At 45.6% G+C, this 25234-nt stretch overlaps 1 protein-coding gene and 1 pseudogene across 1 annotated transcript; both read right to left on the reverse strand.

Annotated features, from left to right (window-relative positions):
- Nucleotides 1–4192: 4192 nt before the first annotated feature.
- Nucleotides 4193–5107, reverse strand: LOC135888415 (olfactory receptor 14A16-like). Its single transcript, XM_065416222.1, has one exon. The coding sequence runs from the start codon at nucleotides 5105–5107 to the stop codon at nucleotides 4193–4195; it is 915 nt and encodes a 304-aa protein (XP_065272294.1).
- Nucleotides 5108–20622: 15515 nt separating this feature from the next.
- On the reverse strand, nucleotides 20623–21551 carry LOC135888345 (olfactory receptor 14I1-like; annotated as a pseudogene).
- Nucleotides 21552–25234: the final 3683 nt, after the last annotated feature.

A 25234-nucleotide genomic window follows, 5' to 3' on the forward strand; every position in this document is an offset into this window, starting at 1 on the left:
AGGAGCCTAGGCGATTAAGGCATGTACATCTTGGAGGACTAAGTCCCTTAGACTTCTTTGAGAATCCCAGCATCAGATGACAACAAGTGCAGCCAGGCAGACGAGGTCAAGACACTTTGAGCTCCTGTGATCTAAGCCCAGCTATGCAACTAAATTATCTCAACTCTCTGTGCCTCACTTTCCCCACCTGTAACCTGGAGGATAATTACTGAGATTGGATGAATAATTCATAATTAATCATTCATTTAGAGATGATCCAAAATTCAGTTTTGTTTGAGCTTTTAATGAATTTTAATAGATCCAGGCAAATATTTGTCATATTTTCTTCAAATGGATTGTGCCTGTTTTCCATAGGAATGTAGGAATTTCCAGAGTCCAGCACCCTAAATCTGACAGGGGCCAGAGCCAGATGGCAAACACCTGCGGCCTAGAACAGTAGCTCGAGATGGTGGTTGGGGAGGTTCTCTAAGTGTAGCCAGTGCAGCAGCATCTGCCTGAGTCTGCAGAGAGCCTGAGACAATTGTTCTGGGAGACAGTAACTGCCCCAGGCATCTCCATGGGGGTTTATCTCCCTGCCCATTTGTCTGGAGGACTCCACCAACCCCATCCCAGCAGGGAGCTCTGTGTGCGGGCCCAGGGGGGGAGAGCACAGCAGTCCCGACCCCCTCAACAAATCAGATACACCCTGACTGGGGAGGTAAAGACTGAAAGGACCACTACTGCCCCCTCCCTCTCTGTGGCCACCTGATCCCTAGAGGTGGGGGGGAGGGTCCCGTTCTACCTCTTCGGGGAGGGAGCAGGGGATCCATGCCACTGTCCCAGCCTCTCTTTGAGGGGCTACCCTGCCATTTCTTCTCCACGTGGGGCACAGGTCAAGCGGGAAGAGCTCCATACGTGGCCCTGGAGTGTCTGAATCCAGCCCTGAGAGTTGGCAGAGCTTTATGGGATTAAATGTTCATCTTTCCACAGGCTCCTGGGAACAGCCCTACTCAGAGCAGTGACTCCTGGGGGACCAGCGCCAGCTCCTGTAGAGAGAGGGCTAGGGGACCCCGATATGGACAATTCTACATTGATCTCCATGTCAGGGACGTTCCCTGTGAGTGAATGTTTGACTGGAGACCTGCTCCATGGAAATTTAATTCATCCTCTGATCTGATGTATCTCGTGACACATGCCAATGTCTCACCCTGCTGAGCTCTTTGTCTCAGCAATACCTTGTGGCAGTGAGTTTACCAGGCTAGTTGTGTGCTGGGCAGCAGCTACCTTGGAGGCACTCTTCAGAAGAGGGGAGCTGGGCCAGGCAGAGGAAGGACGAGGGTGGGGGCGGAAGGAAATGGTGGCCAGGGCTTGTCAATAGGGAGAAGGAGGAGAGGATGGGCTGGTGTCTGGAGGTGGGGCAGAAGGGACATGGGGTGGGGGGCTGTTCTGTGGAACTGGGGAGCATGTCAGGATTCTGGGTCTGAGCAGAGGAGGGGGACTAGTGGGCAGAGGGGTTAAGCAGGGATCTCTGAGGAAGCTGAGTCAGGAACTCTGGGTGGGGAATTGGCTCTGGGCTGTGGGAGGGGTAATCTCAAAGAACAGGGGCTGAGAGGGTCTGTGGGGTGGAGGGTTGTGACAGGGGAGAGATGGTATTAGGGGCTGTGGGTGTTTGTTTGGGGGTCTGGGCTGTGTGAGGCAGAGGGAGCAAGACGCTCAGGGACTATAATACGAGGGTTCAGTGGGTGGAGCATGCGGTGGGGGCTGGAGTCAAAGGGCCTCAATTTCCTCTTCCTTAGACCAGACATACTCCACTGTAACAACCTGGATTTACCTTGGAGTGAGTGAGAGGGGAATCAAGCACATTGACTCCCAGTACAGATACTCCTAATTTACACCAGGGTGAGTGAGAGGGGCATCAGCCCCATTGACACCAGTGGACTTACTTCTCATTCTTCTTAAAATTGGGGTATGTCAGTGCTGATTTTTTGCACACAGCTAGAGATCAAACCAGGGCACAGATCCTCACACCAGGGTCTCCAACGCTCAAGGGTTACCCCAGCAGAGTGCAGTCCACCCACCAGAAGTTTTGGGGAAATCAAATTACAGTTTTATCAGTCAAAAATTTAGCTCTCCAGTTAGGCGCATCAACCTTTGACGTGTTTGTGCCATGCCCAACAGATTACACCATGCATGTGTAGGGAGCGAGGATGAGCTGTGTGAAAGCTACCTTTGATGCACAGGCCCTAAGATGCTGAAGGGGGAATGCTCTGGCCCACAAACCTCCCCACCACGTGGGATATATGAGTTCAAATCTAACTGGTAACCAAAAGGTGAAACTCAGGATAAATAGCGTCAGCCTCTGTCCAAAGATCTTTAATTTGGGGGAAATATCACCTGAGCACAGCAGACCATTCAGAAGGTGCTGAAACTACTTTTGAAAGGAAAATAAATTACATATGCAAATGCCTGTAGGGAGGGGAGGATGATTAGGGGTTGAAGAATTGTTGGGAACAGTGGGAAAGGGATTTAGGGGCCCGTGACAAGAGGGGTCATTATAGGGAGAAGGATACATGGGGTGGGTTGGGGAGGGCTGGGGGCTAGTTGGAGTAAGAGAGGAGAGGTGTGGCACTAGGAAGGAAGACAAGAGGGTAAATGATAGGGGAGTGGGGGAAAATAGGGGCAAGGGGACCTGACAGCCCTACATTCCCCCCCTGAGTGTGTGCCAATATCTGGGGACCCAGCCTATCTTCAGGAGTCTGACCCCACACCTCTCAGAAGGATTGTTTCAGGCTGTATTCATCTTCTTGAGGTGTTCTCACTTCTCTGAGAAGAGCTCATTGAGATGAATAGGACACTTCACTGAGCCTCCTATGCTGTAGATGGTTGTGTCCAGCTTTGTACTGCACTTACCAAGAGTCTCTGGAGCCAGAGGTGAGGGGAACCCAGACTGGCCAAGCAGTGGACACAGTACAGCTCTTTCCAGAAAATTGTGGTGGCTCTTAAAAAAGCCTTTTGGTCCACTTGTCATCCATACCCATTGCTATCTACAAATGCCACAATGACCACTAACTCCTACCAATAGTTAAAGAAACCTAGGAAAATAAATAGCAAAAAAAATTGTTATCGCAGCATTAAGGTTTCCCAGTGACTGCTCGTGCCTTTCCAAAATTCAGAGTTCAGCAAAACTAAAGCTTCTGAAAACCAGGAAATACAGACTTAAGTTAAACACACTCACAACCCATAAATCTGCGCTCTTTGAGTGATGCCCCACAACACCCATAACAGACATACTCACATTCTGACTTTTCACTGCACTTGCCTTACACTCAAACACTGAGCCTGCACCCCTCACAGAATACCACACTTGGAAAATTTAACAACCGCTTTCGACCCTCTTACAACCTCTTTACACACGCATACAGGATACCACCTAAACTTATACTTCATTAAATCCACAGCCTGCTCTCATATCCCACCTCACTACTGACTATACCCATGTAAAGAAGACCCCAGTGCTCTGCTACTGACACCACCTTCACAATTCTGTACTGAAATCATGCACACGGGAATCTCTAGGTACATGTGCACATCTTTATTTTGATCACCCACATTTGGGAGATGGGGGGTGAGGAGGGTCAGACCCAGATCTCCTATCACAATCACAGCTCTGTGATGCTCCTCAAACTAATCTCCAGATCTCCTCATATCACAAATACACCTCTGCCAACCTGCATCACCTACTGCCTCCACCATTCAATACAGCTACATCTAACACAGGGTGTGCAGCTGTAGTACATGCAGATAATTTCCAGTGGTATTGCCAGCTCCAGGGGCCAGAGTGAAGGTTACATGGGCATGCGCTTTAACTCTGTAATTCTTGGGTTTGTTTGAGTTATGCTGAACCTGACATTATGGAAGGGCACGAGATACCACCGGGCAACCTTAACTCTGTGTTAACAACGGCTTGCTTTTTTGACATTTATTTATGATAGATAGATAGATTCTTATCTAATTTACATAAGTGTAAATCTAGAGTAATGACACTGACTTCAATGAACTCAGTTTGGCTTATTATTACTGTGAAATACAGCATTTTGCATAAACAGATAGCACATCAAATTCCCACGGAGACAATAATTCCATCAGCTGATTATACCTGTAAAGACGCACAGAATGGGAAAAATCTGGAAATTTTATTCTTGGTGGATAATGTTCACTCAGTCAGTTTCCTCAGAGCACCTTTGATCTCCTTGTTCCTCATGCTGTAGATGATCGGATTCATCATGGGAGGCACCACGGAATAGAGCACAGCCACCATGAGATCTAGAGCAGATGTTGAACTGGAGGTGGGTTTCAGGTAAGCAAAGGCGCCAGTGCAAACAAACAAGGAGACCACAATGAGGTGAGGAAGGCAGGTGGAGAAGGCTTTATGCCGGCCCTGCTCAGAGGGGATTCTCAGCACCATGGTGAAGACCTGAACATATGACAAAACTATTAAAACAAAGCAGCTTAAAGTTAAACATGCATTAAATGCAATAACCCCAACTTCACTGAGATACGAGTCGGAGCAGGCGAGCTTGAGTAGCTGGGAGATTTCACAGAAGAACTGATCCACCGTGTTGCCTCCACAGAAGGCCAATGCAAATGTGTTCCCGGTGTGTAGCACAGAGTATAGAATACCACTTATCCAGGCACTGGTTGCCATTTGGACACAAGCTCTCCTGTTCATCACAGTCTCATAGTGCAGTGGTTTGCAGATGGCAACATATCGATCATATGCCATTACAGTGAGGAAAGCAAAGTCAGCCTCAGTGAAGAAGACAAAGAGAAAGACTTGAGCAACACACCCAGCATAAGAAATTGACCTGGTGTTCAATATGTAATTGGCCATGGATTTGGGGATGGTGACAGAGATGGAGCCAAGGTCCAGGATGGACAGATTCATCAGGAAGAAGTACATGGGGGTCTGAAGGTGGTTGTTGAGGGCTACAACCATGATAATAAGAAGATTTCCCACCAGGGCTGCCAGATAAATCACTAGAAACACCACAAAGTGCAAAATCTGCAGCTCCCGAACCTCAGAGAATCCCAGGAGAAGGAACTCGGTCACAATGGTTCGGTTGGACATTTTCCTTCTCAGTACATGATGTCCTGCCTGTGGAGGGAAGGAGAAGAGCAATGGTCAAATTAGAGTGACAGATGGAATGACCCCGATTCTCTCTCTGTAATATCTCAAGGTGTGAATGTCAAAGGTGCACAACACTTATCACTTTAATTCACTAGGAGAGGTGAGTGGTCCTTGACTCCGACAATCAGACCACTAGACCAGTGCATTATCACACTAGGGTAAATTTGCATAACTCCCTTAAAGTCAATGGAGCTGCATCAGTTTACACCTTCTGCCCAAGATATGGCTTGATAAAGATGCAGTATGAAAGAAGGAGCAAAGTACCACACCAATCCACCTGTTCCGCACTGGAGGGTTGTCCTAGTGCTATAAACACTAGGCTCACAATTTGGGCATGAAACTATTGCTATGTCTACACTATGAGCCAGGGTTTGATTCCCCTGCTCATGTACGCACACTCACACTAGCTCTCTGTGAGCTAGCGTGAATACAAATAGCAATATAGCCTCTGGAGCATGAGTACCAGCAGCAGAGGCATGACTGAGACTAGTACAAATCTGCCTAAAACCAGTGGGTATGTACTCGACATGGCTCACCCATGCCTCTGCTGCCACTACCCGTGCTGCCGCAGCTATACTGCTGTTTATACTTGATAAGAGCTAGCACAGGTATGAGTACATGAGCAGAGGAATCACACCCCCACTCGTATTATAGGTGTAGCTTAAAATACTTAAATGCCAGCACATCCTGATTTCCACTTGCCAGGGAAATGCGACGGACTCCCCCAGCATCCTAAGTGGCAGCTTGTCTGTAATGAGTCCTGCCCAACACCACCCAGATGGCCTGCCACCTGATTACACGTTGATTTATGGCACCAAATCCCAGCATCACTCAGTTACTGCTGGGTTGTATTGTTTCCCTCTGCGACTCTGTGTCTGGCTGAGTGGTTCAGTAGTACTCAGGAGATTTGGGTTCTATTCTTGGTTCTGCCAGACCTTCTCTGTGCCCTCAGACAAGGCTTTTTCCTCTCTCTGTGCCTCTGTTTCCCCTCCCACCTATTGTCTGCCTTGTCTACTAGGACTCTTTCAGGAATGGGCTCTGTTTTATTATTTACAGCGTTTGTGCTCAGCTGATAGAAGTTTTGTACACTGGATATGGTGCTAGATCAAGAGCTCTGTGTTTTAATCCTATTGACCCCTCTATAGCGATCTATCCTCTCTGTCAGTATAGACAGGCTTTGACTACTTGGTTCAACTCTGACCCTTGGTGTAAAGGTGCTAGTCTATATAAAACATATTCTGGGGGCTATCAGCTTTGCTGCTTACTCAGTTTTACAATCCCACAGCTTCCCTTTGATACTGAAATGAAAATGGATGTAATAGAATGAATGGGTTTGAAATTACGGTATTATTGGACAATATTAGTGTTCCCCACTCTTTCTTAACTGTAAGTTTCCAATTTTCTGCTTAAATTGTTTTCAAAAGAAAATTGGGATTTTCAATTAATTGGGTTTTGAATTAATCATAGACTCATAGACTTTAAGGTCAGAAGGGACCATCATGATCATCTAGTCTGACCTCCTGCAGGCCACAGAACCTCATCCACCCACTTCTGTAATAGACCCCTAACCTCTGGCTGAGTTACTGTAATCCTCAAGTCATGGCAATCAAATTTTCATAGAAAGCCTCAGCTATCTTCATATATGAAAACTGAAAAAAACATTTTTGGGGGGTGAATTTAGAATGAAAATGTTCAATGTGCTGCCATTTTTAGCTGAAAATTATTTTTATTGGTTGCCAAAATTAGAAAATTTGGGGATTTTTGGGACTTATTTGAAAACTCGTTTTTTCTGATAAAAAACAATTCTGACAGACTCTAGATGTTTGAATTGATAGCAAACATCTAACAGAGTTCTATTTGTAATTCATATTTATATTCTTAAAATTTCCCTGTATACTAATATCCTAACATATTTAATTGAAAGAGCAAACTTACTGTGTTGGTCTCTGTGGATTTTTTCCCAAATTTTGAAGCATTTCAGTCTCCAGTGCTAGGAATCATTGGTATCTATCTATCTATCTATCTATCTATCTATCTATCTATCTATCTATCTATCTATCTATCTATCTATCTATCAGGCACGCAACACTGTATTATCCAGCAGTCATTTGTGTCCCTTTGCTGGATTTCCTGTGTTGCTGGGTCTCTCTGCAGTTCCTAGCAGACAGGGATCCAGTTCTCAGATGGGCCCTCCCTGCTCCCCTCCTTGGGCAGGCTTGGCTGAGAGGTGAGGGACTAAATAGGATGAGGGACTAAAAAGCCCCTCCCACCTGATCCCAACTTGTACAGGATTCAGACACGGTCATAGCCCATGATGCACCTGCTCTGGGGCTAAATAGCTGAATCTGGTCTCCAGGGCTGTGAGCCCTGCTCTGATCACACCTCAGGAACAAACTATGCTGACAACCTGCCTTAACTGAGCCTAATCCTGCAGAGGGGAACAGCACCCACCCTGGATTGCACACGATGGCAGCATCCCTGGAAGAACACTTGGCTAAAAACGTGGAAGGGCTGAGGCACAAAGGGTGTCCCAAAGGGATTGCAAATACATTGATTTGTAGCACAAACATGTGACTTACAATGGCTAAAAGTCTAGTGGCACCAGAAGCCCAGCTGACCTGGAATAGCCTGTTTCTTCACTAACGCCACATAATTACCACTGGGGGAGCAGAGAATTTTTTTTGGGGAAAAAAAGCTCTTGGGATGCAGCCACCAGAGGAGCTGACAGCTGAGGCTACCCTGCGTGTTAGAAGTAGATCATTAAGAGATACCCAGATGCAAACATTACAAACTAAGGACCAGACCATGAGCTGGTGTAAACTGATACAGTTCCATTGACTTCAGAGAAGTAGGGATATTTATGCCCACTGAGTATCTGGCCCTTTGGTTTCAATGGTGCTATGGCTGATTTACACTAACTGAGGATCTGTCCTGTTGACTCCAATGAAAAAACGGCTGATTTACAGCAGCTGGGAATACAGTCCATTGATCTCAGTGGAACCTGCTGGAGATCTCCTCCATTACACGGTTTCAAATCCATATTCTTTGCCTCAGAATCGGAATGGAACAGACAAAGGTTCCTAACCCGTCAGCACTTTCTTAGCTCTTTGTCCCATGTGATTAATTACAAGAGTGTAACTTTTAATGGTGGAGGAGTGATTCATTCCCACTAGGACAGAACTTTGGAGGAATTCAGTGTTGTGGGGATTCTCTCTCCCTGATATTCAACTTCTATTGTGATGAATGGACCAACTTTCTTTCTTTCTTTCTTTCTTTCTTTCTTTCTTTCTTTCTTTCTTTCTTTCTTTCTTTCTTTCTTAGCAATTACATTTTTTTTCTTATTACAGTCAACACTAAACAAAAAGGCTCATTAGGATTCAGGTGCAATGCTGCATGACATTTTTAAAATGTTTAATTCACACTGATTGTAGATGTGTCAGAGAGACTGAACAAATATGAAGGGCCAGATCCCTGCTGGTGTAAATCAGCTGTGGCTTCATTGGTGTCAATGAAGCCAGATCCCAAGCTTTTATAAATCAGCCCCATTAAAGTCAATTAGGCCAGATGTCCAGCTGGTAGCTATTGGCATCGTTCTATGGTGCTTTTCCAATGTACATAAGCTGAATATCTGCACTGTGGTGCCTAGTTTTATGTTTGTTCCTTTATCTGAGATTCTCATTGCTTAACAGCACAATCCTATTATAATGCTCATAGAATAATCCAAGACCATGGTTAACAGACAGAAATCTGTGAGATCTGTACCCAGCCCGTAAAGGAACAGATGATTGTTATAGTGACATCCCAGCACCACTATAACTAAGGTTGTGTCATGTATTCCGTTCAAAGGTCAACTTTTCTAACATCAATATATTCAGTCTAATTCCTTTGAAATGTGATGTGCCTCAGGAAGCTGCAAGGCAGAGTTAGTGACCCAAATTTGGGGACATCTGAGCTAGGGGTTGCGAAGATAAAAAAGTTTCCAGAGTGGTTTTTTTTTTTTTTTTTACTCAGAGCAAGAAATCAAATTACTGGTGTGATGCGGGTCAAAATGGTCTAAATCTGTTGAGTTTTACCCAAGGTAGTGCATGGAATTAACTAAAAATGTGGGGGACCCAAACTGAGAATGGCATTTAAGAAAACGTTCACTACTTACAGTGTGCATGTTTTAAAATGTGGATGGTTACTTGGATTGCTTTGAAATTTGATGTGCCTCTTGGGAGACTAGGGTGGCATTAGTGATCCAGATTTGGGGTCATTTGACTGAGGGGTTCCCAATGTACAACTCCTGAAAGAGACAGTTTCCTTCTGTTTCTTTGAACTGTTAAACTGAGGGGAACTAATGACTGGATGAATTGCAGACATCCTTGAGACTACTGGTTCTGAACTCACCCTCCAATTAACACCTTGAATACTGTGTGCAGATCTGGTTGCCCCATCTCAAAAAAGATATATTGGAATTGGAAAAGGTACAGAAAAGGGCAACAAAAATGATTAGGGGTATGGAACAGCTTCCATATGAGGAGAGATTAATAAGACTGGGACTTTTCAGTTTGGAAAAGAGACGATTAAGGGGGGATATGATAGAAGTCTATAAAATTATGACTGGTGTAGTGAAAATGAATAAGGAAGTGTTATTTACTCCTTCACATGACACAAGAACTAGAGGTCACCAAATGAAATTAATAGGCAACAGGTTTAAAACAAACAAAAGGAAATACTTCTTCACACAATGCACAGTCAACCTGTGGAACTCTTTGCCTGAGGATTTTGTGAAGGCCAAGACTATAACAGGGTTCAAAAAAGAACTAGACAAGTTCATGGAGGATAGGTCCATCAATGGCTATTTGCCAGGATGTTCAGGGATGGTGTCCCTAGGCTTTGTTTGCCAGAAGCTGGGAATGGGTGACAGAGGATGGATCACTTGCTTAACTGTTCTGTTCTTTCCCTCTGAAGTACCTGGCATTGGCCACTGTTGGAAGACAGGATACTGGGCTAGATGGACCCATTGGTCTGACCCAGTATGGCCGTTCTTATGTTCTTATAACTAAGGATAAGTTAATGACAAGCTCCCACCCATGACAAAAGGTATTTTGGGCCGAGTAGCTGGAGGATGCTACAATTTCTGAATCCTAGGTAGCAATTTTATTTTGGGGGGAATGTAATCAAAGTCTTTGGGGGGGGGAAGTTAGATGTGTGAGTCGTTCCTGGGAGGTGAGGGGTATTGGGGGGCAAAGGAGTGGGGGAATGGGGGAGAAGGATTTGGGACTGCAGTGAGGGATTATGGGAAGGGGATAAATGGGGATGGATGGTAGGGGAAGGGAGGGAGTTTGGGGGCTCAGGTGAGGGAGGTGTGAGGGTGAATGGAGGGATGTGACACTGGGCTGGGGGATGTGGGATTGAGTGGCAGGAGGACTGGGTGAGAATAGGGGCAGGGGCACCTCTAAGCCCCACATGCTCCCCTGCCATGTGTGTGCCCAGATCTGAGGGGCCCTTGCCCTTCTAGGGGGGTCTGAGCCCCTGTCCTTCCCTCCCTCATATGAGCTGAGATGGGGGGGCTTTCCCCTTTGCAGTGTGTGAGCCTCTCTCGCTGCCCCCATGTGTGAATGTTCATATAGACATGCCCTCGGTGAACTAAATGAGAGTGTTGCAGGAGATGACCATTGACATATTTGCAAACAGCTTCATCTGTGTTGCTGGGGGAGGGAGGAGAGACTCCAGGCACCATCTGGCTCTTCAATTGCACTGAGGATCCTTCAAGATCTGGAACAGAGTTCACTGGAGCCTCAGCATGGGCAGGTTTGGAGGCACGCAGCTCCTGCCCAGCCCACAGTACCCTGATGTGCTTCTCCATGAGGGCAGCATTTACAGGCAACTCTTCAAGGTGTCTCTCATGCCCTGCTATGTCCTTGACCGCATGTATTAAATCCCTCTCCTGTGGCTAGTCCACAAAGAGGATAGATCTTACTGCTGCTGCCACCTGAGGCATTTGTTTGGTTGAGATCAGGTGGTAGAAGCATAGACCTAGGGACTGATCAGGGGGTTAGACTAGATGACCCTTGTGGTCCTTCCTAACTCTATGGTTCTATGATTCTATGAATCTGAGACTTCTAGCTCCTAAAGTGCCCTGTGACATTGATAACCCCTTCCTAAAGTTATACAAGGCTATTTTCAAGTTTAGTGTAATAGTACAGAGACACGTTTTATACACTTCATTGCACAGAAAAAAGCCTTTGAGATTTATTCCATAAATATTGCTAATGATCTAGCTGCCAAACTGCTGTTTCTCAGCTACCTCAAAGAGGTTCCCATTTTATATCTTCTGGCTGTGACTGCTTGACTGCAGCAGCTCACCAGATGTCCCAGGGTTGCTCTTCCACTTACATCCTTCCCTTCTTGTCTGGAGCTGAGTTTGCCATTGGTTTGCTGCATATCTGAGTCCTCTGTCTATGTCCCAGGTGTCATCAGCTAGTTATGAAATCTAAACTGCCGTTGTCATCAGTGGGAGGCTAGCCTGGGATGTTAGGGCTGCAGGTTTTGGATCACTATCCATCCAGGCACTACAGCTGCTGCACACCTAGATGGTGACTCCTCCAAACCATCACCAAACTGCTCTGCCATATTCTGCAGGGTGGCTTCACTGGAGGATAATCTGGGAGAAGAGAGACCCTGGATTAGAGAAGGAAAATGTCCTCAATAGAACTCTCTGTAAATAGAACCCAGAGACTTCACAGTGAAACCCAACAGTGCAGTCCTTAGGAGTTCTCCTGCCCCTTCACTTGTCACCAAGTGCAATGGTCTGACAGTGGGAATGGAGAAAGGGTCTCTGCAAGCAAAGACTTCCATAGCTTTCTGAATAGAAGGGTGCCATAGGCTCATGCTGAAGGGCCCAGGTTTAATCCCTGATGGTGTCTCTATGTGGCAGTGGTTTTACTTACCCATGATTGCAGGCTGTTTTCCTGGCCATATGTGGGGGCATTGCTGCTGGCCCTCTCGGGGTTATAGCAGCATCACCCACATGGGGACGTGACATATCCAGGGCAATCGATGAGCTCCCATCATTAGTGCACCCTACGAAAGCCTGGGGGCAATGTCAGTGGGGAGGGAAGTGGGACCTGAGTCAGCCTCAAGCCTCTAGCCTCTGAGCCACAGGAGATCTCTCTGCTGGACTAGCAGAGGGTCCTGTATGGTCTGTGTGAGATACACCCCAGAGTGAGCCATGGTCACACACACAGATAAATTCCCAGCATGTCATAGCCCCTGCAGTGAATCCTGCTCCATAAAGAGCCATTAGAGGCCTCAGATCCTCTGACCTGATAATGAAGGGGCTTCCCTGAGCCATGGGACCCCAAAGCTTCTCAAGGGCATTTAGCTGCCTTGGCTACAGCAGGAATCTTACCTTCCCCTGGGCTACTCTAGGACGATATCACTCCAGCCCAAGGGTTTGAAGCCTGGCTCTGGGCAATCTGACAAAGGCTCGTGCCCTGTAACTTTTAAGGATTTGGAGAGATCTTCTCCAAAGGGCAGAGAAGATCCTTCCTGCAGGTGGTGCAGCTGGCCATGTATGACCCACCGCTGTCCGTCAGCCAGGCTGGGCTGGTCCTAGCCTTCTCCATGCTGGGGGAAGCTTCCCAGATGATGGGGACAAGGTGAGAGGCTGTATTAGGCTCAGGAGATTGGGGGCAAGACCCAGGGCCTCTCACCTCTTGGCCCCCGAAAGTCACTCCCGTCCCATTCAGTGGCCTGGGCACAGGGAAGAGAATGACTCAGAGCAGGAGCCATGGTTAGAGATGAAGTGAGCTCCACAAGCAGGATGGAGCCTGTTCATCTCCTGAGCAGCTCAGAGCAGTTCAGAGCCAGTTCTGCAGCCAGGCTATTTAATTACAGCATGGCAGCAGCAGCAGGCCAAGCTGACATTGCTCATGCCAAGGGTGGGGAACTTCCCCTGTGCCCTCGGCGAGCCTTTCCCACCCCTTTGGGCCTCAGCCCACTTCCCCGTGGCCTTGTGTACATCTCATCAGAGCCACCATCCAGAGCCGCCCTGTCCCTGGCAGCCTTGGAGGCTGACGATTCAACGGGCCATAGAGGCTGATCAAGCTGGGCTGAGGCACAAAAGCGGGGGAAGCTGCTGGCTGGGGAGAGTTGGGGGATTCAGTCAGCAGGGGCTGCAGATCTGCTCCCTTCCCAGGGCTGCCATCTTGGGGCTTCCCCACTAGTCGCTGGGGGACACTTGGGAAAGGTCTCAACCTTCCACATCCCCCTTAACTGCTGCCAAAAGCCTTCCCAATTCTTCAGCTGTGGGGGGGGGGCAGGTGGAGGAGAGGAGATGGGGAAGCTGAGCTGCTTCCCCAGTCAGGTTTGGAGGTAGAACAGCTCTCAGAGGCGACCGAGGGGAATGAGCTATTGACTTTGTTCCTTACTCAGATTAACCATCCTGTAAGTATCCCTTTGAAACAGAAATAAATATGCAATAGAGCAAATGGGTTTGAAGTTGTGGTGTTATTGGATGATATTTCTGGTTTATGGCATCTGAGAACTAAACAATTTCAGCGGAAATAATAACAATAAAAAAGTTTTTCAAAGAAAATTATATTTTGAAAACCCTATTTTCCTTTGAAATATTTCAAGCAGAACATACTTGACCACCCCAGCTGGAAACTTAGCTTTAAACCAGGGTGGGGAACATTAACGTTGTCCAATAATTGCACAGTTTCAAATCCAGTCACTCTATTGCAACCATGTTTAATTCTGTTTAAAAGGGATACTTGCAGGATGGTTAAACTGAGTAAGCAACAAAGTCGATAACCCACAGCACGTGTTTTAAACAAAGTAGCATCTTTAAACTAGGGCACAGAGAGTTCATGATGGCAGAGTTTTTTTCATCGATCAAGAGTCTACATTCATGGACAGGCTGGGACACTATTCACACCAAATTATATTGTCATAAATGGAGTTACTCTCCCCACCATTTTGACTCGGCTTTGAAACTGTACACATTTCAGAAGCCCTGGGAAACAAAGGTCTAATTACACTTTTAGCAGGCGCATAATGGTTGTTAAATGTGCTTCTGGCAGATGGAAATCCCATTGGAGATGTCTACAGACCCACTTGGATGCCAGTGTCATCAATGCTGTCCACATTACTGTGGCTTGTTGTGCTCTTCACAATCCTTGTGAACCAGAGGAGAGCCATTTCTCCCTGAATGGATCTATGACAGTGAGGGGTTGCTGAATTGGTACACTCAGCCAGACAGTGCACCTACCACAGCTGGTGCCGGATGCACCTGGGCAACAGAAGTCAGGGATGCTTTGCACTCCCATATCATGGACTTGCAGGCCCAATGGAAGAGGGGGAATAGTACCTTTATGAATGTGCTTGTGAGGGGTGGGGACAGGGCTCACTGATTTGGAGGGGTCAGTGCTTGGAGACGGGTGATAGCTTGATTGTCACGCAATGTACTTATGAATGACTTGACCACTTATGAATGGAGGGGTGTGGTTTCATAGTATGGATTCATATAAGGAAGTGAGTGAAGTGTGGATTGCTTTACCTAACTGTATAGAGGAATGGTGTTTGCTTACTAATTCCTAATTGTCCCTGATCATGTTGTGATGGGTTGGATCACAGAAACCCCCTGGGGAGCTGCCCCCCGATGTGCCAATACTACCTCTGCTCCTGCTTTCCCTGCCAGCTTGGGAGCCCAGCACCCTGTCTTGCTGAGCCAGACACTCCTGTCTGCTCCAACAAAGACCCAGGGTCTGAATTACTTGCCCCAAAGCTGCAGGTTTACCTGAAAGCAGCTTACAGAAGTGTTCCTGTCTTTAGCACTCAGATGCCCAACTCCCAATGGGGTCTAAACCCAAATAAATCCATTTTACCCTGTATAAAGCTTATACAGGGTAAACTCATAAATTGTTCACCCTCTATAACACAGATAGAGAGATATGCACAGTTGTTTGCTCCCCCAGGTATTAATACATACTCTGAGTTAATGAATAAGTTAAAAGTGATTTTATTAAATACAGAAAGTAGGATTTAAGTGGTTCCAAGTAGTAACAGACAGAACAAAGTAAGTCACCAAGCAAAATAAAATAAAATGCCCAAATCTATGTCTAATCAAATTGAATGCAGATAATCTCACCCTTAGAGATGCTTCAGTAAGTTTTTTCCTCAGACTGGACACCTTCCAGGCCTGGGCACAATTCTTTCCCCTGGTACAGCTCTTGTTCCAGCTCAGGTGGTAGCTAGGGGATTCTTCATGATGGCTCTCCTCTCCTTTTTTGTTCTGTTCCACCCCTTTATATACCTTTTGCATAAGGCAGGAATCCTTTGTCCCTCTGGGTTCCCACCCCTCCTCACTGGAAAAGCACCATGTTAAAGATGGATTCCAGTTCAGGCGATATGCTCACATGTCACTGTAAGACCTCAAGCCTTCATTCCTCCCAGCCTAACTCACAGGAAGGCCTGCTTGCAAACAGAGCCATTCAGTCAATTGTCCTGGCTATTGGGAGTCATCAAGATTCCAAACAACCATTAATGGCCCACACTTTGCATAATTACAATAGGCCCTCAGAGTTCTATTTCATATTTCTAGTTTCAGTTATAAGAGTGTTACCTTTATACAAATAGGATGATCACACTCAGTAGATTATAAGTTTTGTAATGATACCTTACAAGAGACCTTTTGCATGAAGCATATTCCACTTACATTATATTCACTCATTAGCATATGTTTATAAAATCATATAGACTGTAATATCACACATGTGTTTACCTTTATCATTTTAAATACACATTATATGTTGTGATGCAGTGATAGCAATGAACATTCTTGATGAAATTAGAAGCTCTATTTATAAACATGTATTAGCAAAGTACAACATTCACTCATTGCCAGGCAGACCAGCCATTACCACAACAACACACCGGTAAAAACAGCACCTTACAGAAAAAGAAAAAAAACAACAACAACACAGTGCATGAGCAAGGGCAAACAGAAGACAAAAAACCCCTACTGTTGCATGTCCCCTGCCCCCGGTCTCGTTTCCCTTCTTTCCCCATTTTCCACACACTTGGCATTGGGAGTGGGAGGCACCCACAGAGAAGGGGGTCAGGATGGGGAAACTGCATGGGGCTAAGCTGCCCTGTCCAGCTGTTCATGGGGCCTGCTTGCATGGGCCACACAGCCATGGAGTATTCCAAGCTGTTTCTGGACTGCATCCCAGGATACCATGCAGGGGACTCGGGCCTTGGTGAGAGTGATGCAGCAGTAGCTGGTGCTTTTGCAGCCATTATTGATGTCAGCTGCTCAAACCATTCTCTGTGCTGAACTCTGTCCTCCTCCCTCAGCTGCCGTTCCTGTTCCAGGAACTGCGAAGCAAGTGCCTGCTCCCACCCTGAAACCTGGTACTCAAGCTGTGCAGCCAGCCTGAACCTTTCCCCTGGCCTCTCACCATAAGTCCCTCTGGTTTTGGTACCAGGCCTGCTTGTTGGCTGTGTCAACAACTTCAACCATAAGTTCACCACAGAAACGCTTCCTTTTGGAACTGTCCATGAAGGTACGATGGGCCAGGCTTGTACTTCACTGTGGGCGAGCTGTGGAGGTGTTACAGCCGTAGAGGTCGAGGGGCCTTGAATAGGACAAGACACAGAAAGGTATTGTCTCAAATAGCTCAGTGGCGGAGCACAGGAAAAAATCCTAGTGGAATTTCAAGGACATAAAATGTTACTTTTCCAAACTGAGCTTCAGGATATTGTGAGAGGGATGCTTCAGGCCACAGAAGCTCCCTGGACACAGCCTGATTAATGGCAGTGAAAGATGTGCAGAGGCAATTATAAGTTAAGAATTCAAAGCTGTTTTTTGTTTTCTAAAAATTACAGACTATATGTGTTTGGGAGGGGAGGCAGTCAGTGTCCTTGCTACAAAAGCTTTTTCTGTCATTTCAGGCTTTCCACATTTTGGAGGACATAACTGTTCTTCTGGTGCCTGACTGGCAAAAGGAGATGTTATTCCAAGCTGCTGATGGGAAACCTGCAGCGTATGCAGCCAAAACATTCAAATGTATAGTGACTAAACAGCACATCTATGAGTGGAGTGGCTTAGCCAGCTACCAAGGTGGCCATGGAAAATATGCCCTTCCCCACAAAGTGACTACCTATTTGGAGTTCCTGCTTCAGGGAAAGCTTGCATCTATCAGCACCTGAATTCATGAGGGAATCAACAGGATGTTGTATCAGCTCCCTCATGGCTCAGCTGATTATGATTGCAAGCAAACACCCAGAAATCCACAGCCATTCCCCTTAAACCTCTTCTCCTTTCCCCCCCACGGCACATTTTGGGACACATTTTCAAACCCTCAAAAATAACAGGAGTACTTGTGGCACCTTAGAGACTAACAAATTTATTAGAGCATAAGCTTTCGTGGGCTACAACCCACTTCTTCGGATGCATCCAAAGAAGTGGGTTGTAGCCCACGAAAGCTTATGCTCTAATAAATTTGTTAGTCTCTAAGGTGCCACAAGTACTCCTGTTATTTTTGAGGATACAGACTAACACGGCTGCTACTCTGAAACCATTTTCAAACCCTGTTTGACTTTGGGACAAATGATTTTGTCACCTGAGGACTGCACGGACTGCCTCTGACTGAAATGGACTAGGTTTGTGAAAGGAACACATTTCCACCTCCCCCCTCCCCAAGTTCACTCTTTCCAGTCAGCTCGTTATCCCTCTGAGTGGTTACAGGCGTGGCAGTGTAAGATTATCATTTTTAAGAAATGGGAATGGCCCTAGCAAAAATCTGCACTCTTCCAGTAAAAGGTCACTTTCAAGGCATTTTTACTGTTTTCATTTCCCAATGGCCATTTTGAACTCCATGCGTGAGAGAGGGATGGGGGGCGACGCTGCTGGCATACAATCTGCCATTAATGGATACATGCTGCTATCAAGGGCTTCTCATAACTTTTGCATTGTTCCACATTCTGTATCCACATTCTGTATTTGCATTGTTCCACATCAATGTATCTCAGCTATATAATTACATATTGTCTCATATTTGTCTGCTGCAGGTTGGGCGGCGGGCTGCTCCTCAGGGCAGGCATCAAACAGCTCCTCCAAGTATGGCCCCAGGATGTGCTGTTGCTGCTCCTGGTCCAAAGCCTCCTCTGGAACCGGTTTCAGCAACAAAGTCACTTTTCTGGCTTCACTTGGTACCTGCTGCTGGCTCCCATCAGTCCCCATGCTGGAATCTGGGACCAGCAGGGAGCCATCCCAGCTGACCAGGTCATCACGCACCACCGCTGGCTTTGTGCTCAGTGCAATACCTAGTCAAATTCCTCATAAAATGGGCACAACATCAGTGAGTTCTCTGAGATACAGTTCTGGTCCCTAGTTTTCCTGTGTTCAGTCTTGAGACACTTAATCCGCTCCCTGCACTGTTACTGGTTTGGTAAATTTGCAGTGCTGCCAGCTTCTTCACTACTTGCTGGTATGCATGATCATTCCTGGTACTCTTACTAAAGTCCACTGTTTTGCCAGCCTTGCACCAGCGATTTCCCCAAATCTGGCTGTGCTCCTCTGTCCATGAAGCAATGCACTTTGCAAAAGACTTCTTCTGGTCAGTCTCCATTGCAAACACAGAAGGCTGTTTACTGGGGTGTTTGCAGATCGGCATTCAGAAGACAAGCTAAGGGTTAAACACTGACTCACAATGTTGCTGCAGTACACCAAGGGAGGTTGCTTCTGTTTTCACTGGAGTGGACTGGAGATTCTTGGGATAGAAAGGAGAAAGGCCCATGGGATTGTGGCATACTTTTGGCGGACTCCCAGGACCTGAGTCGGTGTGGAGGGCTGTGTCTACACTACAAAGCAATAGGCCTTGAACCCTTGGTCTGAGCTTGACTTGAGCTTGGACCCTCCAGACTCACAAGGTCCTAGGACACTAGATCTGAGCCTGAATCTGAAAGATTTTTGTGAAGACGGAAGTGGGGGTTGGGCTCAAGCCTGAGTGTGAGCCCAGGTTTCCATTGCAGTGAAGACATATCCTATCTATCAATCTATCTAATCTCCTTTTTTCTGTCTTATATTTAATATGCACAAACATACTATAATAATAATAATAATAATAATAAATACATCAATACATAAATAAATAAATAAATAAATAAATAAATAATAGGCAGATTCTGTGATCCAGGGCACCTTTAGACACAGTCAAAGCCTTGTGTGTATGACAAACCATTGGACAAATCTAGATCCCTTTGAAGCGAATGGCTAAATCCCAATTGTTATGGTTAGCTGCACCTCTGCCCTTTCTCTGGTCTCTGAGCACACCCCCTCTGGTCTCTGCCTCATGCCTGCATCTCTCTTAGGATTGAATTACATGGTTCTTCCACTCTTAAACTGGGTCCCTGGCTACAGCACCTTGTGCACCAAATGCGATTTTTCAGCAGATCAACTGTGTTTGGTACCTGCAGTTCTTCCCTCAGGAACTATGACCAGTAGTAAGTTGAGTGACCAGACAGCCTTCGCCTAACACAGTCTGATTTATTTATCACAGCCAGACAAAGCATAACATAAGAGAAAATATTACATAGCAATTCCACATTTGTCACACCAAAAACTTCAATGGGATCAAAATTGGGCCTCATTATCCAGGGTCAGATTGTCTTTAGGAAACATGTAAAACCTTTCTCTTCAAAAAAGCCTTTCCATCATAGCAAGGATGATGCAACATTAATTTATTTATTTAGATAAGGAAATACTAAAAAGACACCTATCTAAGGCTCTAGTTGCCCTAACCCATAGTTAATAACACAGCAAAATCCCAGAAGCATTAAAATAATAATTTCAGCAGGAAATCAGCTATTCAGACAGCTACAGAGACTCTTTTCTGCCCCTTCATCATTGTTGGAAACAAAACTTGAGCTCTCTCAGAAACCCCACCAAGAGTTGATGAATTTAACACACCCAATATATGAGAAAAAAAATGAGATCCCTATCTAATCAAACACTTCCCACTCTCTCAAACTCCCACGTCCAGGAACAAGGAAACCAACAAACCAATAAACAAAACAAACAAAAAACAAAAATAGAGACAATGAAGCAAATAAAACCTCTCAGATCCCAAGCAGAATTTTATCCCCCCAAAAAGAAGAAGAACCAGAGGGACTCCATGAAGTCTACCTGGGACCTAGCTATGGCTACTCATTTTATGTGCAAGGGGCTTAGATAGCATGGTGTTGCTGTCAACAGAAATCCCTTAGACGAATAGATTCTGATCTTATTTACTCTGGTGTAATTCTACAGTTACTCCAATGACTTGAGTGGAGATAGTCTGGATTTTTACCATTATATAAACAGATTGCATTCTATGTTTTTATGGAAAAAAGTTGTCATGAGTTGAATATATCTACAAAGAAACTCAGAATAAAATCATGATCAAGGGAGAAAGACAGACATTTTATTCTTGGGTGAATAACCTCCACCCAGTCAGTTTCCTCAGTGCACCTTTGATCTCTTTGTTCCTCATGCTGTAGTTTATCGGATTCATCATTGACAGCACCATGGAATAGAGAACAGCCAACACAAGATCCAGACCTGAGGTTGAGTTGGAGGTGGGCTTCAAGTAGGCAAATAAGGAAGTGCAAAAGAACAAGGAGAACACAATGAGGTGAGGAAGGCAGGTGGAGAAGACTTTATGTCGGCCCTGCTCAGAGGGGATTCTAAGCACTGTGGTGAAGATCTGAAAATATGATACAGTTATTAAACCAAAGCAGCTTAACATGCACTAACGGCAAGAACCACAACTTCACTGAGATATGAGTCAGAGCAAGTGAGCTTGAGTAGCTGTGGGATTTCACAGAAGAACTGGTTGATGATGTTGGACTGGCAGAAGGGTAAACTAAAGGTGTTCCCAGTGTGCAGTGCAGAGTAGAGAATACCACTGATCCAAGCACTGGCTGCCATTTTGACACAAGCACTCCTGTTCATCATTCTCTCATAGTGCAGTGGTGGGCAAATGGCCACCTATCGGTCGTATGCCATGATAGTGAGTAAGGCAACATTGGTTGCAACAAAGAGGACAAAGAGAAAAAGTTGGGAAATGCATCCAGCATAGGAAATTGACCTGGTGTTCATGAGGGAGTTGGCCATGGATTTGGGGATGGTGACAGAGATGGAGCCAATATCTAGGATGGACAGATTCATCAGGAAGAAGTACATGGGGGTGTGAAGGTGGTGGTTGAGGGCTACAGCTGTGATGATGAGAAGGTTCCCCGCCAGAACTGCCAAGTAAAGCACTAGAAACACCACAAAGTGTAAAATCTGCAGCTCCCGAACTTCAGAGAATCCCAGGAGAAGGAACTCAGTCATGGTGATTCGGTTGGACATTTTCTTCCTCAGCACATCATGTCCTGCCTGTGGAGGGCAGGAGAAGGGTGCTGGTCAGGATTAGACTGACAGACAGAATTGCCCTGATTCCCCTCTCAGTAATATCTCATTATGTGAATGTCAGAAGTGCACAGCTCTCCCATCACTTTCATTGACTAGGAGTGGTGAGTGCTCCTCCCCTCTACAAATCAGACCATTAGTCCTGTATGTTATCACACACGTGTAAATCGGCATAGCTCCCTAACAGTCAATGGAGCTGCATCAGTTTACACCATCTGGGGATCTGGCCAAGATGTGGCTTGATCAAATGCAATCTGAAGGATGGAACAAAGTACAACCCAAATCCAACAATTCTAGCCAAGATGGTTCCTCTATTGTGATAAACAGTGGGCTCACAACTTGCGCATGAAACTAAGATCCTAGCAAACCAACACACCCTGATTCCCACTTTTCAGAGAAAAACGCCATAGACTCACCCAGCCTCCTAAGTGGAAGATTGTCTGTCATGAGTCCACCCCAACATCACATAGACAGCCTGCTACTTGCTTACAAATTGATTTATAGCAACACATACTGGCTAGATTCCATCTCTGTGTAATTAAAAGCTAGTAGCACTGTTCAGTTACTTCTATGTTGTATCAGATAACTCTGTGACAAGTTTTCAGCTGAAACCTTTTGATTGCCAGACATTGAAAAAAAACCCACCAGGTTTTCAGTGAAAATTCAAAATTTCCCACAGGGGAAATAAAAATCTTACCAGACATAGATATTTGATCAAACTGGTAATAAAATTCTAAGACTTCAGACGGAAATTCATATTTAGTTTCTTAAATTTCCCCTGTATATTAACCCCAAACATATTGAATTGAAAAGGGACACTTACTGTGATGCTTTTTGTGGAATTTGGCCCAACTTGTGACGCATTCGATTCTCAAGCATCAGGATTGCTTGGTCATTAGCTATCATGTACCCATCACTGTATTATCCAACAGCCATTTCAATGTCCCTTAGTTGATTTCCTTCTGCAGTTCCGAGCAGACAGGGATTCACCCCCAAGTGGGAGCTCCCTGCTGCCCTCTTAGGGGAGGCTTGGGTGAGAGGCGATGGACTAAATGGGATTGGGAACTGAAAGCACTACCCAGCTCTAGAGTTGATCCCGGCTTGTGCAGGCATCAGACACAGTCACAGCCCAGAATGTATCTGCTCTGGGGCTAAATAGCTGAATCCGATCACCAAGGCTGTGAGCCCAGCTCTCATCTCACCTCTGGAGCAAACCAGCCAGACAACCTGCCGAGCTGACCCTAACCCACCAGAGGGGGAACAGCACCCACCCTGGATCTCACATGATGGCAGCATCCCTGGAAGGACTCTTGGCTAAAAACAAGGCAGGGCTGAGGCCCAGGGTGTGTCCCAAAGGGATTGCAGAACAAAACACTGATTTGAAGCACAGACATGTGACCTAAATAGCTAAAAGCCTAGTGGCACCAGAAGCTCAGCTGGCCTGGAATATCCTGTTCCTTCATTAACTCCATATAATTACCTCTGGGGGAGCAGAGTTGTGGTTTGTTTGTTTTTTTCTCCTGCATTATATTAGCAGCTCTTGGGGTGTAGCCACTGGAGGGACCCACAGTTCAGGCTGCCCTGGGAGTTTGAAGCAGGTCACAAAGAGGTACAGAAGCAAACACGAAAAACTAAGGGCCGGGTTATGAGCTAGTGTTAATTGGTACAACTGAGTTCATAGTAACTAGGGCTGTGTGCACCTACTAGGGGTCTGGCCCATTGATAATAATGGAGATATGCTCATTTACACCAGCTGGATCTGGCCCATTACACAGTTTCAAATCCATATTTTTGGTAGTGAATCTGAACAGAAGAAAATCAAAAGTTATTAACCAGCCTGCATGATTTTAGCGCTTTGTCCACTGGGATTAATTACAAGAGTGTAACTTTTAACTGTTACAGAGCGATTCATTCCCATTACGGATAAAACTTTGGAGGAATTCAGTGTGGTGGAGATTTCATGTATCTGATCTTTAACTTCTGTTAGGATGAATAGTTAGATCTATCTTTCTTTCTTTGCAATGACATATTTTTCTTCCTGCACACAACACTAAAACAAAAGGCTCATTAGGCTGAAGATGCAATGCTACATTACATTTTTAAAAAATGTTTAATTCACATTGTTTTCTGGCACATCAGAGAGATTGAGTAACTATTAACGGTCAGATTCCAAGGTGGTGTAAATCAATGTGACTCCACTGGAGTCAGTGGGCCAGATTCCTTTCTGGTGTAAATAGGCGTCGCTACTTTGGAGTCAAAGTGGTAGATCCCCCAGCTGGGGAAAATCATCCATAGCTCCATTGGAATCAATGAGGCCAGATCCCCAGCTGGTGTAAATTGGTCATGGTGCTATGGAGCTATGGCAGTTTACATGAGTACCATGAGGCCTAGCTTTATTTTTGTTCCTGTGTTGGAGTTTCTCATTGCTTAATGCCACCATCCTATTTCAATACCCCTGGAAGATTCTAAGGTTGTAAAATCATGGTTTAATAGACAGAAATCTGAGACATGTGCACCCAGCTGGTGAACTGGCTGGTGAGTATATAGACAGTAAGCCTAGGGCTGATAGGAAACGTAGCAGGGATGGAGAGGGATCAGAGACTGGGGACCAGGCCAAAGCAGAGACACCTACCCAGGGGAAGGAACTACTCCAGTGGGAGAGAGGCCACCTAAGAGGCACCCCAGGAGAGAGTGGGGTGGGGAGAAGTGGTGTTACTTCTGTAATTAACTGGGCTGTATTTCCCAGTCCATCCACTGAGGGCAAGCATGGTCAGGGAGCAGCAGCTTGCACCTCAACCTTATGGAGATAATTTTCTGACTGGCTCAGGCTCTCTGCAGACTCAGGCAAGTGTTCCTGTGCTGGTCACACTTGACGCAGTTTCTCCATCTCAGAGCGATTAGCTCAGGCTTTCTGAAGACTCAGATGGGTGTTGCTTTGTTATTTACACTTGGCTATAGTCTTAGTCTTGGGTTATATTTTCAAACTTTCCATCCCATGAGGAATAGAAAATTAATTTTATTTAAAAAATGAAAGCTGAGATTCCACTGCAATGCCATGACTCCGGGAGTTGGGTCCTCGATGCTGGCTTATAGTGCTTAACCCTTAATCCAGCCTCAAATTCTTTCCAAGTATCATATTTCCATATACACAATTGCTGTAACTTGTGAGGGATTTTATGTGAAGTTGAATGTACAAGGGAGGGGCTCCCCATAATTGTGTCTGGATTGAGAGGTAGGTGGTGCAATCAGGAATGAAAGAAGTTTCCCCAAGATTATCTTTCTACTGACATATGGACCATGATTTGGAAAAAAAAGAGTTTGAGAATTTCTGGACAGAAAGGTCTGCCCAGGTGGGTCACATTTCAGGATTAGGACAGAATAAAAGCGATATCTGAAGATGTGGCTCAAAATAATTATTGCAAACATTGTCTTAATATTAACAAGACAGCAAATAGTACTGCTGACGGATTCCTAAAATTACCTGGACTTGGCACATGGGCTGATGAATCATATTGACCTCCTATGAAAGAATTAAAATGTCACCCTCTTATAGTCCAGGAACAGTGAAAATTTCACCTTGTCTGCAGGAAGCTAAGGAATTTAATCATTTATATGGGGACTCA

This window comes from Emys orbicularis, chromosome 13 (genome assembly GCF_028017835.1).
Source record: "Emys orbicularis isolate rEmyOrb1 chromosome 13, rEmyOrb1.hap1, whole genome shotgun sequence".
Taxonomy (NCBI): Eukaryota; Metazoa; Chordata; order Testudines; family Emydidae; genus Emys; species Emys orbicularis.